General features: G+C 31.6%; 2 protein-coding genes across 3 annotated transcripts; one reads left to right on the forward strand and one right to left on the reverse strand.

Annotated features, from left to right (window-relative positions):
* Window positions 1-2959: 2959 nt before the first annotated feature.
* LOC109594612 (protein C19orf12 homolog) lies at window positions 2960-3584 on the forward strand. Its single transcript, XM_049961000.1, has 3 exons — window positions 2960-3023; window positions 3094-3255; window positions 3306-3584. The coding sequence occupies exons 1-3, from the start codon at window positions 2999-3001 to the stop codon at window positions 3569-3571; spliced, it is 453 nt and encodes a 150-aa protein (XP_049816957.1). The 5' UTR covers window positions 2960-2998; the 3' UTR covers window positions 3572-3584.
* A 2946-nt stretch (window positions 3585-6530) lies between these two features.
* LOC109594705 (protein bunched, class 2/F/G isoform) lies at window positions 6531-15795 on the reverse strand. 2 transcript variants are annotated; one of them, XM_020009950.2, is made up of 3 exons: window positions 15419-15795; window positions 15185-15290; window positions 6531-10095 (listed from the first exon to the last, which is right to left on the reverse strand). In XM_020009950.2, exons 2-3 carry the CDS (start codon window positions 15282-15284, stop codon window positions 8159-8161), a joined length of 2037 nt encoding a protein of 678 aa, XP_019865509.1. In that variant the 5' UTR covers window positions 15285-15290; window positions 15419-15795; the 3' UTR covers window positions 6531-8158. The 2 variants fall into 2 exon arrangements, with proteins under 2 accessions (XP_019865509.1, XP_049818120.1); XM_049962163.1 differs by having other exon boundaries at window positions 15515-15794.
* Window positions 15796-15809: the final 14 nt, after the last annotated feature.

Consider the following 15809-nt stretch of genomic DNA (forward strand, 5'->3'; position numbering starts at 1 on the left):
TTGAACATAAGATTCTTTGAATTTTAATTCTAAAACATAAATTTATGCAGTAATTGTTTAATGTACGTTGTTTGTATTTAATTCATATAAAAATCACGTCAGAATTCGCCCGACACAATTAGGTCATTACTTCAAATTAAACCTAGATTTTCGCAACAGTAAATAATTATTTGTTAATAAATTGTAATTTATAAATGTGCAGTATCCAACCAGGAAATTTATGAGGAACAAATCACCATTTAATTTCCATTATCATTAATTAGAAATCTTATCAATATGTATTGTGTAAAACAATCAACAGAAAAGTTGGAGTAATTTAAGTTGAAATACGCACACCGTCAATACTCTTGGACCCCCTAATGTTTTTGGGAATAAAGAGAATAACATAATATAATTAATTGTACATAATTTGTTTAACACTGGTAGAAAAAAAATAATAAGAAACTAGAAGCAAAAAAGTAGATTATTGAAATTTGTAAATTTGCAATATAATGTACTTTAAAGGAACACAACAATTTAATACTCTAATATTATGTATGTCTTCCTCTGTTCTAAACCAGTGAATTAATCCGCAGTGACAGTGAAAGAATTAAATTATTGATGTCTTGCGAAATGTTGGCCCATTCGCTTTGAATTGCTACAATTAGCTTCTGGGGAGTTGTGGGTGGATTTAACCTCCTTAAAATTGCATGACCTAGCACATCCTACACGTTCTCAAACGGATTCATATCTGGCGATCTGGCGAGTTCGCTGGCCAATTCAATCTTTGCACATTTGCTCCTACTAACGCATTTTGGGTTGAATATTTGGTCTGATAACATTTTGGAAGTAGATGTTCCCAGTTAATGTATGTGGTATATGAATTCGTCGTATTGTAGGTGCAAAAATCAATCTACCCTAGGTTCTTTCAAACTGTGTTCTTACAGATGGGACAGTAACACTCTTGAAATAATCGCACGATGAAAAAAATGTTATAAAAACGTTATATTGATGTTAGTTTTTGTTTCTATTTTACGGGGGGGGGGGGGTCCAAGTGTTTTAACGTTGTTTGTAGTTATTTTATGATTTAATTTATATCAATGTAACATGGAAACTATTTTCCAGAAAATTTTGTAAATCTATTATCGGAAATTATGGGAAACATTTATGTGTACATTTGGCTTCTTGCTTAGATTTAATTAGATCATGGCTGATTTAATCATTGAACAAACAATAATCAGTTTTGGCACAAACAAAAAGTAATCGCCAGTAATCTAAATGGAAAAATTATAAATTTATGAGATGCCTAATTAATCCCTATATACATACTGAGAGGTGTTACAGTTTTCGACAAAATCAAAATCACGTCAAGTTTGACCCAAAAGTATAGAATAACCTTCAACCCTGAAACCTGAGGGTGTCATCTCCCAAATTTTTTCAAATGAGAATGGGAGTCAACTAATATATTAGTTTTTGAGAATTATTGTCCAACAATGTGGGAACAGTGATACAGGTCATCTTCCAATCTTCTCAAACCGTTGCCGTACATTCTGGAGCACTTGCAGTGTCTCAACATGAGTCACCGTAGACCTTCGAATGTGTCAGGTGGGGTGATGTAAACTTTGCTTTTTATGTACCCGCTCAAAAAAATCTAAATGACTTAAGTCGGTGAACGAGAGGACGACCCAATTGCACCTCTCCGTCATAAGCAACATCTTGAAAACGTGTCAAGTAAATAATTGCACACATTTTGCGAATGGAGGAGCTTAGTCGAATGCGAAGTCGTTCTGGCTTTTTGAATTTTCTGGAAAATGGAACCAACAATGTAGTTCATACAACTTCTGGGACTGTTGTGTACGTGTCTCCTTCACTATGATGAGCCCAGTAACGACAATTTTGACGATATGTTAAACCAGAAAGGCAGAAAGTATACGAAAAGCAATCTATTTTTAATTTTTTTGTCAAACGTATTGTTGGAAAAACAAATGGATTAATTCTTTAAAAGTAATCAACAATATAGAAAATTAAAAGTCATTTTTAATGAATTATTATTTATTTGTCATTACTATTTGAAAAAATGGGGGAATGAACGTTTTGCCATGATTAGTAAATATTGAGTAACACACAGTTGTGGACATTACACAATATTATAGGATATTAATTTGCTGACAGCTTAATTTTTTATATTGTATGTACTTCACTACATTTTTATTACTGAAATGATACTTACAAAATACTGAGAATCACAGAATTAACTAATCAATAGCGAATTGTATGTTATCTTTATTATGAGAAATTTCAAGTTTGAAAAAGACTTGTAAATGTAAACAAATACTTTTTATATTTCCTTTTTAATCAAAACAGGTAAAAAAATACATGATCGATTATTTCCCTATAAAATTTTGAAATTTAAAATTAATATTTTGAATGAAAATAATTGAACATAAGATTCTTTGAATTTAAATTCTAAAACATAAATTTATTCAGTAACCGTTGAATGTATTTTGTTTATATTTAATTCATATAAAATATACCTTACAATTCATCAGGTTCGATTAAGACAGGTTAAGTAAATAATTATTTGTTAATAAATTGTAATTTATAAACATGCAGTTTTCAACCAGGAAATTTATGAGGAACAAATCACCATTCGATTTTCATTAATTAGAAATATCATCATTATGTATTGTGTGAAACAATAAACAAATAATTTGGAGTAATTTAAGCTCATCGTGTTATTTTATTATTTACTATAAAACAGTGTAAACAGGAAAACTTTTTTTCACAACATTTGATGTTCACTAAAGATTATTTGCAAATACTACATTGTTCAAACAATAATCAATTGTGGCGCAATCCAAAAGGTGGGGCTCACCACATCAATATTTTTTGATTTCTAATCGAAATAGAAACGTTATAAATTTATGAGATGTGTCCTATGTTTATGAGTTAACTGAAATCAACTGACGTTGATGTTACTTCTGAAAAAATAATTCATATTTTGCAATATTACAGTAATATGGGGGATCCACAGATGACAAGTGGTAAGTTTAATTAAATATTATTGTGGATAAATTAAATTTGTTTTACATATCATTGTTATTCCATTTCAAGAGTTAATTAAAACCAGAGACGTTATTTTGGAAGTGATTGAAGACCTGTGTCAAAAGGAAAACCTCCAAGCATCGTTTTCTCAATGTGGAAGAGCGTTTTTTATTGTTGGTGCAGGTGCTTTTATTGGTGGCCTAGTCGCAGGCCCTATTGGTATCTTTTTAGGTAAATTAAACAAATAACATTAAGGAGTATTTTTATCGTTTTGTTTCAAGGTGGAACTGCAACAGCTGCAACAGAGACTTTTATTTCTTGGGGTAAATTTAAACCAGTTGTTACCATCATCAAGGAAGATTTGAGTCCAGAACTAAAGGATAAATTGATAACTGAAGTTAGAGACCATTTAAATACAATATGTGCTACAGATACGATTACCATCTTAGCGATTTTATCAAACCAAGATTCTTTGAAGACTATGGTTCTTAACACAATAGTCAACTTTTTGAAAACTGAAATGAAACTGAGGATCAATAGTGCATAATTGATATTTTATAAAAACGTGTAATGTTCACTATTACGTTATTTAAAATTAAAACATATAAAAAGTAAACATGTTAATATTTTTCATATGAATAGATAATACTGGGAATCAAACAATTAACGCATACATCGGGGGTTGCTGCGAGGCCTTACAGTTTTCGATAAAATTCAGAAACACGTCAAGTTTGTTTGTCAAAGGGACAACTTTTAACGCAAAGAGGTCATCTATGACCCTGAAAGCTGAAGGTGTCATCCCCCAATTTTTTTCAAATGGGAATGCAGATCAAATGAGACTTCATTAGAAAAGGATTTTAATACATTGCTGCTTAGTTTTTAAAAATCGATCCACTCCTTTAGAAAATTTAATATAGTCACAATACGTTTGATGAAAAATTTATAACTTTATTTAATTTTACTTAAAAACATTAATAACCGTATTATTCAAGGAAATTCTTAAATTATTGTTCGCCAATATGGAAACAATGGACACTTGCAGTGTCTCAACATGGGCTCTTTGGAAATGTGTCACGTTCTATATGATATGTATTAGAGCTGGTTCAGTGGCATTTTGTAGTAAAACCAGGTATATATCGTCTGTTACATTTTCTGGAAAATGTGAGTCTCTTTGAATATCCTCCACTATGTTCAGGCCCAATAAAAACAATTCTGACCTTCGATTAAATCGCCAAGCCCTATAATTTTCTAAACAAGTGGATTGATTTTAAAAAAAGCAGATATATAGGAAATTAAAAGCCCTTCTTGATAAATGAGTTATCATTTATCCCTCATTACTATTTGATTAGTAAATATTGTTTTAGTATAATTATTACATTACACAATATTATAGGATATTAGTTTACTATAACGTAATTTTGTATATTGTATATTATTTACTACCTTTCTATTACTGATATGATGAACAGAAAATACTACTAAATAGTTTGAAAACTACACAATTTTAAAATAATCTTCTTGATAAATAAAACACTCATTCCACAAATTTTATTTAATCAATATTCAATTAATAATTTCATAATACATACACCCAATGTATCCATACTAAGCAGGAATGAATTTTATGATTGAGCCGAAGACCACGGTGGTGTCATCGGTTGAGGATTTTGAAGGTAAGACATAACAATGGCCGACATGGACAACATGAACGAGCTCAGAATCTGTAAAACACATAAGTTTTAATTTGTTAAAATTCTTTAGCTAATTTCACATCACCTGTTTAGTATCGTCGGAAATTCGAGAATTTGCAAAGCTGACGCATGAGCAGTACAAAGCTACCCAGGCACACCATTTCAGCCTCATCATGAGGCCGCACATACTAAATATCATACCTGCAAAACGAAAAAAAAATATATTAGACATCTTTTTATTTAATGAGTTGACTTGACTTGAGGACTGGAATTGGGTGGGGTTTTGAAACAAAAAGCACATATCCTCAATAATATTTATTTAATATATCTGTAATAGTGTAATAAAATATAGATAGCTTATAAGTGAAATCCAATATATAATGTAACCAGTACAAAATAAATAACACAACACAACAAAATAATATATTAATAATATCCATAAATAATTGTCGCAAAGAAGGAAACGCCGAACTAAAAATTATTCGAAATTACGACAAAACATTTTAATTTGTATCCACATAAAAATATGTAAAAAATACATATACGACGCAGTTACATGCCGTCCAGTTAACATCCCTACACTGTTCAGAGAAAGGAAAACAATTTTATATTAAACACAGCCATAATTGTCTAATTTTTCATAGATTTCATATAACTTTTCGCTATAATTTCCTATACGACATTTACAATAAGTTTATGCAACATTTAAACCAGTGGTATATAGATTTAAATATGATTGATATTTATGAAAAACCGGCAAAATAGTTTTCTATATTACAGTAAAATTGTGATATTTAGGTGAAAAACTGATAGCATAAAATGGATCACAATTCCAATAAATGATTTGTTTTAATTAATCAAGTAAATTATAATCAAATCACTAGTAGATTATCAAATCATTTTTGAAGTAAGATTTGAAAATGTGTTGAATATCTATGGGTAAATTTTTAATCACGGCTTTAAAAGAAACGATGACGTAGTGAACAGTATTCGTTGTTTCTTTTGACGTAAAACATCTAAATAATTGCAAAATCAATTTGCTGAAAATAGAAGTTAACTACTACTACTACTACATAATATTTTTAAGTATAATTTTCTTAATTTTAAAAGAAAATACAAAATATACAACGTTCGTAGCACAAAATTAAGGTCAGTCATGATTAAAAACAAACCCATCAAAATTATTTCGAGATTACTTGTCCAGAATAATCAATAGTTTCTAAAACGAATCAGACGTACTATCATTAAGCAAATTAAGCAAAAATAGAAAATATATATTCCTCATCAGTAAAATACAAATAATAAAGCAAAATTAATAGTGTAAATATATTTTGAGTATACATTACTAGAATCTAAACTAGGACACATTTTCTTTAACTTTTACTACACAGAGTCGATATTTACCATAATAATTTACAATTGGGATTATTATAAAAATAGTGATATTATAATAGCAATTTATTTTTAAATTAACAAAAACATAAAGAAAATAAATGGTGTAATAAAATCACAGTTTCAAATAGCACCAAATTAAAAATTTGGCTTTCAATAATTTTCCGTTTTCATATAATACATACTTTACATAATTTTACAACATTTACAATTTTTTTTACTCAGCCAATCGGAATCCCTGTTACATTCATCCATCGAAAGTAATCCGTAATAATGATTAAATTAACAATGCATGAAACACAATTTCAATATGTGAGTGTAAAATTGACCTCAAATAAATTAGAAAAATAAAACAGTGTACACCCAACAAGCAAACACAACCATAATGTGGGTTACTGTTGTGTTTTTGATGCTATTTACAACTTTTACCAATGTTATCTTAGCCTAACGTGTTTTTTATGTTTTTTTTTTCTTTGGTTTTTTGCTTTCGACTTGTGCCTCTGTGGCTAAAATATATAATTACAAATGCTAGACGAAGGTAACCGTAATATTGAAAAAGTGTAAATATCATCTAACTTATTAAAGACTTCAATAGTCAAATACCCCCAGTCAGACGTGCATAATCAGTTCGACAAGTCTTAAATCCCTTCCTCCCTGTGGTCCGATTCCTGGGTAGGTAAACACATCCCAGAAATCAATACTGATACTAAATTTACATAGATTGGTCTGATTCCTTACACAATACAAAAAAAAAAAAAAACATAGAATAAATTACTAGGCGAAAAACAACTAACTCATGAGATTATCGAATTTAGTGACTACAATTCTTGTATTTAACTATGGAGGTCTGAAATGTCTATTTTCCCCAAATGCTTCAAACATTCTCAACGAGAACAACCTACGCTTATCAACGGAACATAATACTTTGGGACCGTTTCGTCCCTGGGCAGAAAGTGTGCGATGAGTAAATATAATAAATACATGTATGAATATAAACAAGCGACTATTTAATGTATCACCTAGAGAACACTGTGAAATATTGAAGCATTTATTTATGGTTTTTTTAGGGTTGCTAGCAAAGTTTCAGCGGTACTCTTTTTAATTGTAAATTGGCAACGATGTATTAAAGTCAATTTAAAGCTTTTACAATGAGGAGATCTCCACATATTTGTTAAATTATTTGTACAGTTCATAATAAATTATAGTAAAACAATTTGTCGGTACTTAAATGAATTGTGAGTAGAGACGTAATTGTAATCAACATTTCGATCAGTTGGGGTGTGTTGTTATCATCTTTTCGAAATTAAATATGTATATACGTATATATAAAGATATCGTAAATGTAAATTAATTTTGTCGGGAATGTTTGTGTAAAAAAAAATATTTTTGTATATATGTAAATAAAATTAAAAAACAAAAAGAAATTAAAAAATAATAAAGTAAATGTTTGAAAAAAATTTCAAATTAATTTTAAACATAAATGTATAAATAAAATGCACTATAAAATGTATAACAAGTACAACTGAAATAAATGAAGACCTTTTTGCCTCTTAAAAAATAATCGGACAATTATTGTGTATAAACGTGGCATTGTAACATGTACCAATTTGATCGTGTTTATCCTTGAACTAAAACAAATGAAAATCTTGTTTTTTTGTTTATAAATAGTAAAAAAATATAAATAAAAAATATGATGTACAATAAGTGGTACAGAATATGTACCACCCACCAATTTACAATGTTAAAGCCACGGAAACAACAGCCGTTTCCAAATATTAAAACTAGCAAATATTATAACATTGTAAATCACTGGATGTAGTGTTAAATAATCTGATTTACATGAACATCCTATATTTAGAATCGAGTACTCGCGCACAGTCCATGAGAAGTACCACGACCACTTTGCGCAATCACTGCCGGATATACAGCCTTTCTAGGGAAAACAACAGTAGGAAAGACCAATACTTAAAGCATTTTGCATAGGACTCGACGCGAATGGCTAGTCATAGAGTTAATACATGTACAAATAAAGAGTCTATACACTGTTTCGTTTAATGTGTGGGAGCAGTTTCGTGGGCGGCGGGATTCTGCAGGAGGTTCGGTTGAGTATTTGGAATAATGTTGGGACTAGGGTTGGACACGTTGGTCTGGACCATCGGTCCCTGATTGACCATCGGATTGGGATTTGAGGTGATCGATGTCGGAGCGGAACCTGCGCCCTTCGAGATCTGACTCTTGAGGAAGTTGTTTTCCGTTTCCAGCTGCTGGATCTTCTCCATCAACTCGGAGATCTTCTCCTTAAGCACCTCGACTTCTTCGCGAACCGTGTACATCAGATGGCTTTTCACCAAGTCCATCGCCTGTTCGATTTTGTTGTCGATCGCGTTCACTACCGGATTAGTTTTCGACGGATCGTCCGCACTGTCACTGACCGGTTCCGTGGCACTGGCTGGGTCGGCGGCCGCCTCGCTCGGCACCGCGTCGTTGGAGTTGTCCAGGTTCGTCAGGCTGGTGGTGCTGCCGCTCATTATGAAATGCTGGTTCGCGTACACGCTGGACAGGTTCTGGTCGAAGGTCTGGCCCTGGACGTGTACGACGTTCTGTCCCGTCTGGATCATGTGGGGTTGCGGCTGGACCACTTGGGTCATGGTGGAGGGCGGTCCGACGGGCACGTGCTGCTGCGGATTGGGTTGCTGTTGCGGCGGCGGTTGCTGCGGCTGTGGCTGTTGCGGTGGAGGTTGCTGAGGCGGTTGCTGCTGCTGGGGCGGCGGCTGTTGAGGCGGTGGCTGTTGTTGATTAGAGTTCACTTGCTGTTGATTTGAGTTCTGATTGGGCAGGGGCTGAGGCTGGACCGGCTGTTGGAACGTTGCGGTCGGTTGGTATTGTTGGTTTTGGATCACAGAGACGTTCTGGGTAGCGGGATTGCTGTTAGGCATGGGCATCTGGTTCTGGCCGATGGGACCGTGGTTTGTCGCTTGTGGTGGAGGCATGTTCGAGTTTAAAATCACGTTCTTTGCAGTCTGTGTGGGTAGATTGGTCGAGCCGACCTGTTGGTCGTTTTGAGGATAGGAATGGCCATTGACCATAGGCTGGTTCATGTTTGGTTGGCCCGAATACGACTGGCTTTGTTGAAAATTGGGAGGCAGCTGTACAGTCTGTGATGTGGGAACGAAAGCACTGTTTTGATTTTGCATCATATTAGTCGCCATGTAGGGAACGTTCGGGTAGCTTTGCACATTGAAAGATGGATTGGGCACGACGCCGGGAGGGAAGTAGGGCTGCGCAGAGTTTATGAACTGCGCCGGCATACTACTTGGCACTTGCTGTTGTAACGTCTGAGTTTGCATGTTTGTCACTTGGGGGTAAAAATACTGACTTTGCGGCATCTGCATTTGAATGTAAGGAATACCGTTCGAATAGCCACCTTGCATCAGATACTGTTGTATCTGCTGCTGTGGCATGCTCTGTGTCTGTAGGTAAACACCTCCCGTGGGAGTGTTGCCAATCTGTATATTGCTGGTTGATTGGGACACTTTCGACATTCCAGACTGCGGCGGCTGTTCATCCACGTAATCCATACATTTCCACCGTCCCCTTTTGAATGGCTCTAGACTGGCGATCTTAACAACCTTAAAGCGATCGTTCCGGCTGGGCGTCGCCTGTAAATCCTTGGCTTCTTCCGGCTGTTTAACCGTCGTGTCCGTGACTGTGTCTGACGGTGCTGTCACCGTCTCCGTTGGCAAAAACGTGGTGGGTGCTACTGTGACTGTGGGTGCGGTTACGGCTCCCGTCAAATTCGGAATAATGGCGACACCGTATTGAGGGCTGGTGGGTATCACATTGGCGGCGGTAGACGTGACGGCGGTGAAACCGTTACCGACGCTGCCTTCGACGGCGTGTCCTTCTAGATGCGAATTCGCTTGCAGACTTGTCTCGGCTCTGGCTGACTGCTCCTGCTCACCTGCATTTGCCGTGGTCGAGTGCTGACCTACGGAATGCAAACGTTAATCAGAATGTTTCTGCTACGCCCACAGTGTTACCCACTCCACGCGCGCTCAATACGGCTAAATAACACTGTGTTCCATTCAGTATTTTTTAATTTCGATTTGTGTTTACGTAAAAAAACAGGATTGATTTTGTGATGTAAATGAAGTCTTTATAGATGTCACGAAACTTTAAACGTCACATCTAATATAGATCGGCCAAAAATTCAACTTAATCAATTCCTGTATTCAGAAGGAACGTTTCTGAACAACGTTGCTAAAAATAGTATTAACGTTAATTTGAACTGAACTGATGGGACTTATTTACATAAACACAGGTTAACCTTCAATGTAAACTTATCGCCAATTCATTAACAAATAATATTTCATTTTCTATTTTAGATCTAGTCCAAAAATTGTCGATTTTCATAAAGATTTAACAAAAAAACGCAAACTTCTCGCACATTTTTACAATACAACCGTTGCCAACTATAAAAATTTAAAATAAATTTTTAAAAAATCAGAAAGGGAAAGAAGTTCAACGCATTCAAACATAATATTAAATCGTACTCATATATAGAGCCACGTGTATTTATTCATTCAATTGCAACGCATCTGCTGATATTAATCCATTTTGCGCTTTAGCTAAATTGAATTTAAAGTGCGCATTTACGGATTGAACACCTTGGACTTCTTTCTACCCTACTTCACTGAAAATCGACACTTCTCAATAACCGCGCCATTGTTGACGTACTTTCATGTTAGTCCAAACGCAGAATCAACAATAATAGGAACGAAACTAATTGGGGATTAGAAGCACCGCTGACAAAATCTCAATATCGATAAACATCTATCATTCGCTAATCTTATGTCTTACGATTTATAATTCATCGCCAATAAATTAATATAACATTTCTTGGGTACTGTTAAAATCAATAAACAACGTGAGTTAGTGGACCCAAGTTATCATCGCCGGATATAAAACATCAAGCAATAGAAACAATAACAGTTTCCTCTTTTATTTTGAGCCTAATATGCAATAAACAATACTTACAACTGGAAATGTGTATTAGTTATGGACAAATGAGCAACGTATTGCTTTTATTATCATGCGTAAATACATTATTAATAATAAGTACTATTTATAGGATTTTATTGACCTGATTTCAAGAGTGCCTTAAACTGTTTACGTTGCCATCCTACTTACAATGTCTTTGTAGTTGATCATCAGAACGACAATGACTTAATAATCAACCAGAGCTTTTCATATTGATGCGTTTTGAATGGTTAATTTAAGGATGTATAATAGTTTAAAAACATTCTGATACACTAACATTATATATATATATAATCACTTCTGGTAAAATACTGGTAGGTTCTTTTAAAGTAGAAAGTTTATTTCTATAAAATTATGTCAGAATGTAAAGCAGACAAAGAATAACTAATTGTTATTAGGTTTTAGTGTACAAATAAGTAATGTAAAGTATTTTAGTTTAGAACTTATTTAAATTTAAGAGTCAGAGTTAATTTTAAAATTTGCCAAAATATACTATAAGTGAGACAAGAGGAAGTAACTTTCAATTATGATGGATATGGAATGGAATTCATAACTATTTTGGTGATTATTAATTAATTGATATTTATACAAATATAAACATCCTATAAGTTGTAATAAAATCACACTAATAAACATTTAAGATAATAATAATTACTAACCACTAATTAAAATTCCCGAAATGAATCATTTCATAGTGAACTTTAATATTACACTCGAAATATAGACTGGATTATTTAGATTATGTGATGTGAATTATTCTTGTGATAAGAGACAAAATTACTGGAACGTGGGTCCATCTCAATAGAATTGACTGAATAAAAAATTTTTCACTAGCAACTGAAATATAAATAAAAAAATATTACGTATTATATAAGCAACATTAAATACTTTTCTACGAAGATGATTTTTTTTTCTAATGATATGAGTTTAGATAGTTCAATATTTCTGTGATAATATGATATATTTCCCACAATATATATTTTTAAACAATGAATTTAATTATGAATCATAACTATCGACATGACTAAGTAGATTGCATACAAAAATATATATTATTATATATTTTTTAATAAAATAATATTCTTAAAACATTGCCATCATATAATTTAACTTTGGCAACAATTGAGAAAATGAAGAAAAATATATTTGTTTCAATAAAAATATTATTCCATTCATACCTCAAATAAATTTATTTGTTTATCATAATCCCTCATCTAAATTGTGTGTAAACACAAGAACGAATAAATATTTTTTCGCTGTAACTATCGATTAATCTCACAGGCGATACACGTCTCTTTTCACGAAATCCGAAAGCAAAATTTGTTCTTTATGCAATCAAAATATTTCTATAAAATATATTTAGTATACACAATTTATATTTTTTATTCGATTATTTCATGCTATAAACTAGGAAGAACCAATCAATGTAAATTGTAATTAAGAGTTTCCATAAAGAAGTATTTTTTACTACTGTTTCCGATTTTAGAACACAATTCTATAAGTAACAAATTTGATTACCTTAGTCTGCAATTTTTTACAAACACACGATGATACTTTCGACACGCAGAGACCGACTACCAATGCCTGAAGATGACAGGCTACTACTAAAAGATTAGTTTTCATTAGGTAGCTCAGATTTTCTATACTGTTCTAATCTTTTCAATTACACTCAAAATATGTTGATGATTCATTAAACCTTATAGAGCAGTGCTGTTAAAATGAAAAATCATTATTGTTATGAGATTCTAACGACTGTGATAACTCTAAAATATCCTGAAATGCAAATTCCGTATACAAATATATAAAATTAGCGACAACCAAAACAAATTTTATCGTTTTAAATATAATACCATTGAAATTTTTGAACTCTATTCAAACAATTTGAATGAAATAGAGATTTTTGAAGGCTCGTGGCATGTATTATTATAAATACGGGTTTATTCAATCATTAAACTGAACACATTGAAATAAATCAATATATCCCTGCTGCTTTTGTAAACAAACTAAAATATTAAAATTGAATAATTTTACAATATTTGAATATGTACTAAACATTAAAAAGATATTAATGTTAATATTTAAAATTAACATTATTATTACATTACTTTAATATTATTAAACTAAATTTATATATCCCAAGAGTCTCTAATTTTAAGGGACATATCATGCGAGTTATTAATGAAATTATATTGTGTAGAAAACTAAGAGAAAAATTATGGGCTTAACAATATTACTTACAATGTCATAAAATTATTATGTACTTTAACCTCGCAATTCTAACAATTTTCAAAAGTCAATTATTAAAACAAGATAAAGGAATAAGATTAATAGAAAACACTCACAATGAATTAATATAAGTTATAACTACTAAAACTCAAAATATATAATGATTGAATGACTAGATAGGTCAAGTACATATTAAATTAACAAAACTATGGGCTTAAAAATAGACTAAAATATAAAAATAAAAACAAACACATACTATAATTAATTAATATATGTATTTTTATTTACATAAAAATATTGCATTAATATTATTAAATTAAATTTATTTAAAAATTATTAATTCATTTAAAATATCCCAACCACAGATACTGAATTGTGCGTTCAGAGAGTAATTAATTTTGATGAAAAAATCACTATTTTTAAGGAACATAACATACCACCTTAGTTATTAATTAAATTAGGTTTGTGTAAGTAACTGTGAGAAAATATGTGACCTTAAGAAGATTATTTAGAATATTATTAAGTTACTCCGCACTTTAAATCTCACAATTCTAACTTTTAAAAATTCCATTATTAAAACAAGATAAAGAAATAAAATTAATAGAAATTAATATAAGTTTCAGTATTGTATTATAATTATACTTAAAAACGTCAAAATATATAATGATAGTTGGATTAGATGGGTCAGGTGTAGTTTAAGTCAACAAAAGTATGGGCTTGAAAATAAGCTAAAAATTAAAAATATAAACGGACACATATTGAATTGATAAAGTATTTTTATATTACTATAAAGAATTTACATAAAAATTTTGCTTTAATATTATTAAACTAAATTTACATATAATAAAAATGTTTGATTAGTTACAATATCTCACACATGTTGAATAGTGTGATTAAAGAGTAATTAATAGCAACATTTTTTTTAAGGAACATAACATGCTATCTTTGTTATTAATTAAATTAGATTTATGTAAGTAACTGTGAGAAAATATGTGACCTTAAGAAGATTATTTAGAATATTATTAAATTACTCTGCACTTTAAACCTCACAATTTTGACTTTTTAAAAAGCCCATTATTAACAAGATAAAGAAATAAAATTAATAGAAATTACTCATAAAAAATTAATATAAGTTTTAATATTGTATTATAACCTTCTACTTAAACATGACAAAATATATATGATAGGTTGATTAGTTAGGTATAGTCAAAGACAACAAAACTATTGACTTGAAAATAAATTAAAATTTAAAAACAAAATAAACATATACTGAATTAATATATGCATTTTTATATCACTAATTTACAATTTATATAAAAATTTTGCATTAATTTGCATTAACACAACTCCACATGTTTAAAATTCTGTCAAAAAATACTGTTCATCTTTTATGTTATATGATTTAACATTTGTGATTGTAATTAAAAACAGACTATTTTTAAAAAACATACCATTATCATTTAAATCATTGGTAAAATCAGACTTGTGTAGTTGGGAGAAAAAATTCAGCCTCAAAAATAATATTTACAATTAAATTTAAATAAAATGTACTTCAAATTAATAATAAAAATTTGACAATTCTGACAATTTTTTGAAAAGTAAAATAATTAAATAGGTAAATAAATATAATTATCCCATAAAGATTTAGTATAAGTGTTAAAACTTCCCTACTTAAATTATGTAGACTACACAGTTTAGGATAGGTTAGTCTAGTTGGGTCAGATGTAAATTGAATCAAATTTAATGCATCTGAACAAACGCGGCGATAAATAAAATAATAAATATGTAATTGAATGGAATTAATCACTCACCTAGTATGTTCATATAATCTGGTGTCAAGTCCTCTTGGCCGTTTCCTGTTTTTGCCGAGTAACGTTGAACTTTTTCTGGCCTACGTGGATCAACATTCATCTCGAACTACGGACAACAATAACAAATGATATACGTGATTCGGACACCATGGAAATGTCAATAACAAAAATTATGTGAATGTGATTAACTGTCAAAAGTGGGGTTGAATCAACAATTGTATTATTAATGCTTACTGCGGCGAAATGGCACTGCTCGATTAACGACGTGCTGCGAGCAACAAACACACACAACAACAAACTATAATTTGCACATTTCCAACATGTACTTACAATTTAGTCTGAACCTAAATTAAATTTTCTCTAAAATCACAATGGCGACTCTGTTCAACATCCACTCACAGAAATGTCAGAAAGCAGTGGCGTACGTCGCGACGATCGTTGGGCGTGGATCCAATTTTTTTTCGACGTGCCGGATAAATGCGTAGTACTGAAATTTATCATTTGATAAAAGGCCGTATCAATGCGCCGCGAATTCGGACGCCGCCACCGAAATCGACGGGCGAGTGGCCAGCATTTTTAAAAATTATAATCACGCACCATTGGCGTAGTGCATGCACAAGAATAC

The sequence above is a fragment of the Aethina tumida genome, chromosome 1 (genome assembly GCF_024364675.1).
Source record: "Aethina tumida isolate Nest 87 chromosome 1, icAetTumi1.1, whole genome shotgun sequence".
Classification (NCBI taxonomy): Eukaryota; Metazoa; Arthropoda; class Insecta; order Coleoptera; family Nitidulidae; genus Aethina; species Aethina tumida.

What these genes read in the sequence shown, in the direction of transcription:
- LOC109594612 (XM_049961000.1), top strand. Translation starts at nt 2,999, where the DNA reads ATGGGGGATCCACAGATGACAAGTG. An exon ending in GGATCCACAGATGACAAGTG is followed by an intron (nt 3,024 to 3,093) that starts GTAAGTTTAATT and finishes TTCCATTTCAAG; the next exon opens with AGTTAATTAAAACCAGAGAC. An exon ending in CCCTATTGGTATCTTTTTAG is followed by an intron (nt 3,256 to 3,305) that starts GTAAATTAAACA and finishes TTTTGTTTCAAG; the next exon opens with GTGGAACTGCAACAGCTGCA.
- LOC109594705 (XM_020009950.2), bottom strand. Translation starts at nt 15,284, where the DNA reads ATGAATGTTGATCCACGTAGGCCAGAAAAAGTTCAACGTTACTCGGCA. An exon ending in AGATTATATGAACATACTAG is followed by an intron (nt 10,096 to 15,184) that starts GTGAGTGATTAA and finishes TGCATTCCGTAG; the next exon opens with GTCAGCACTCGACCACGGCA.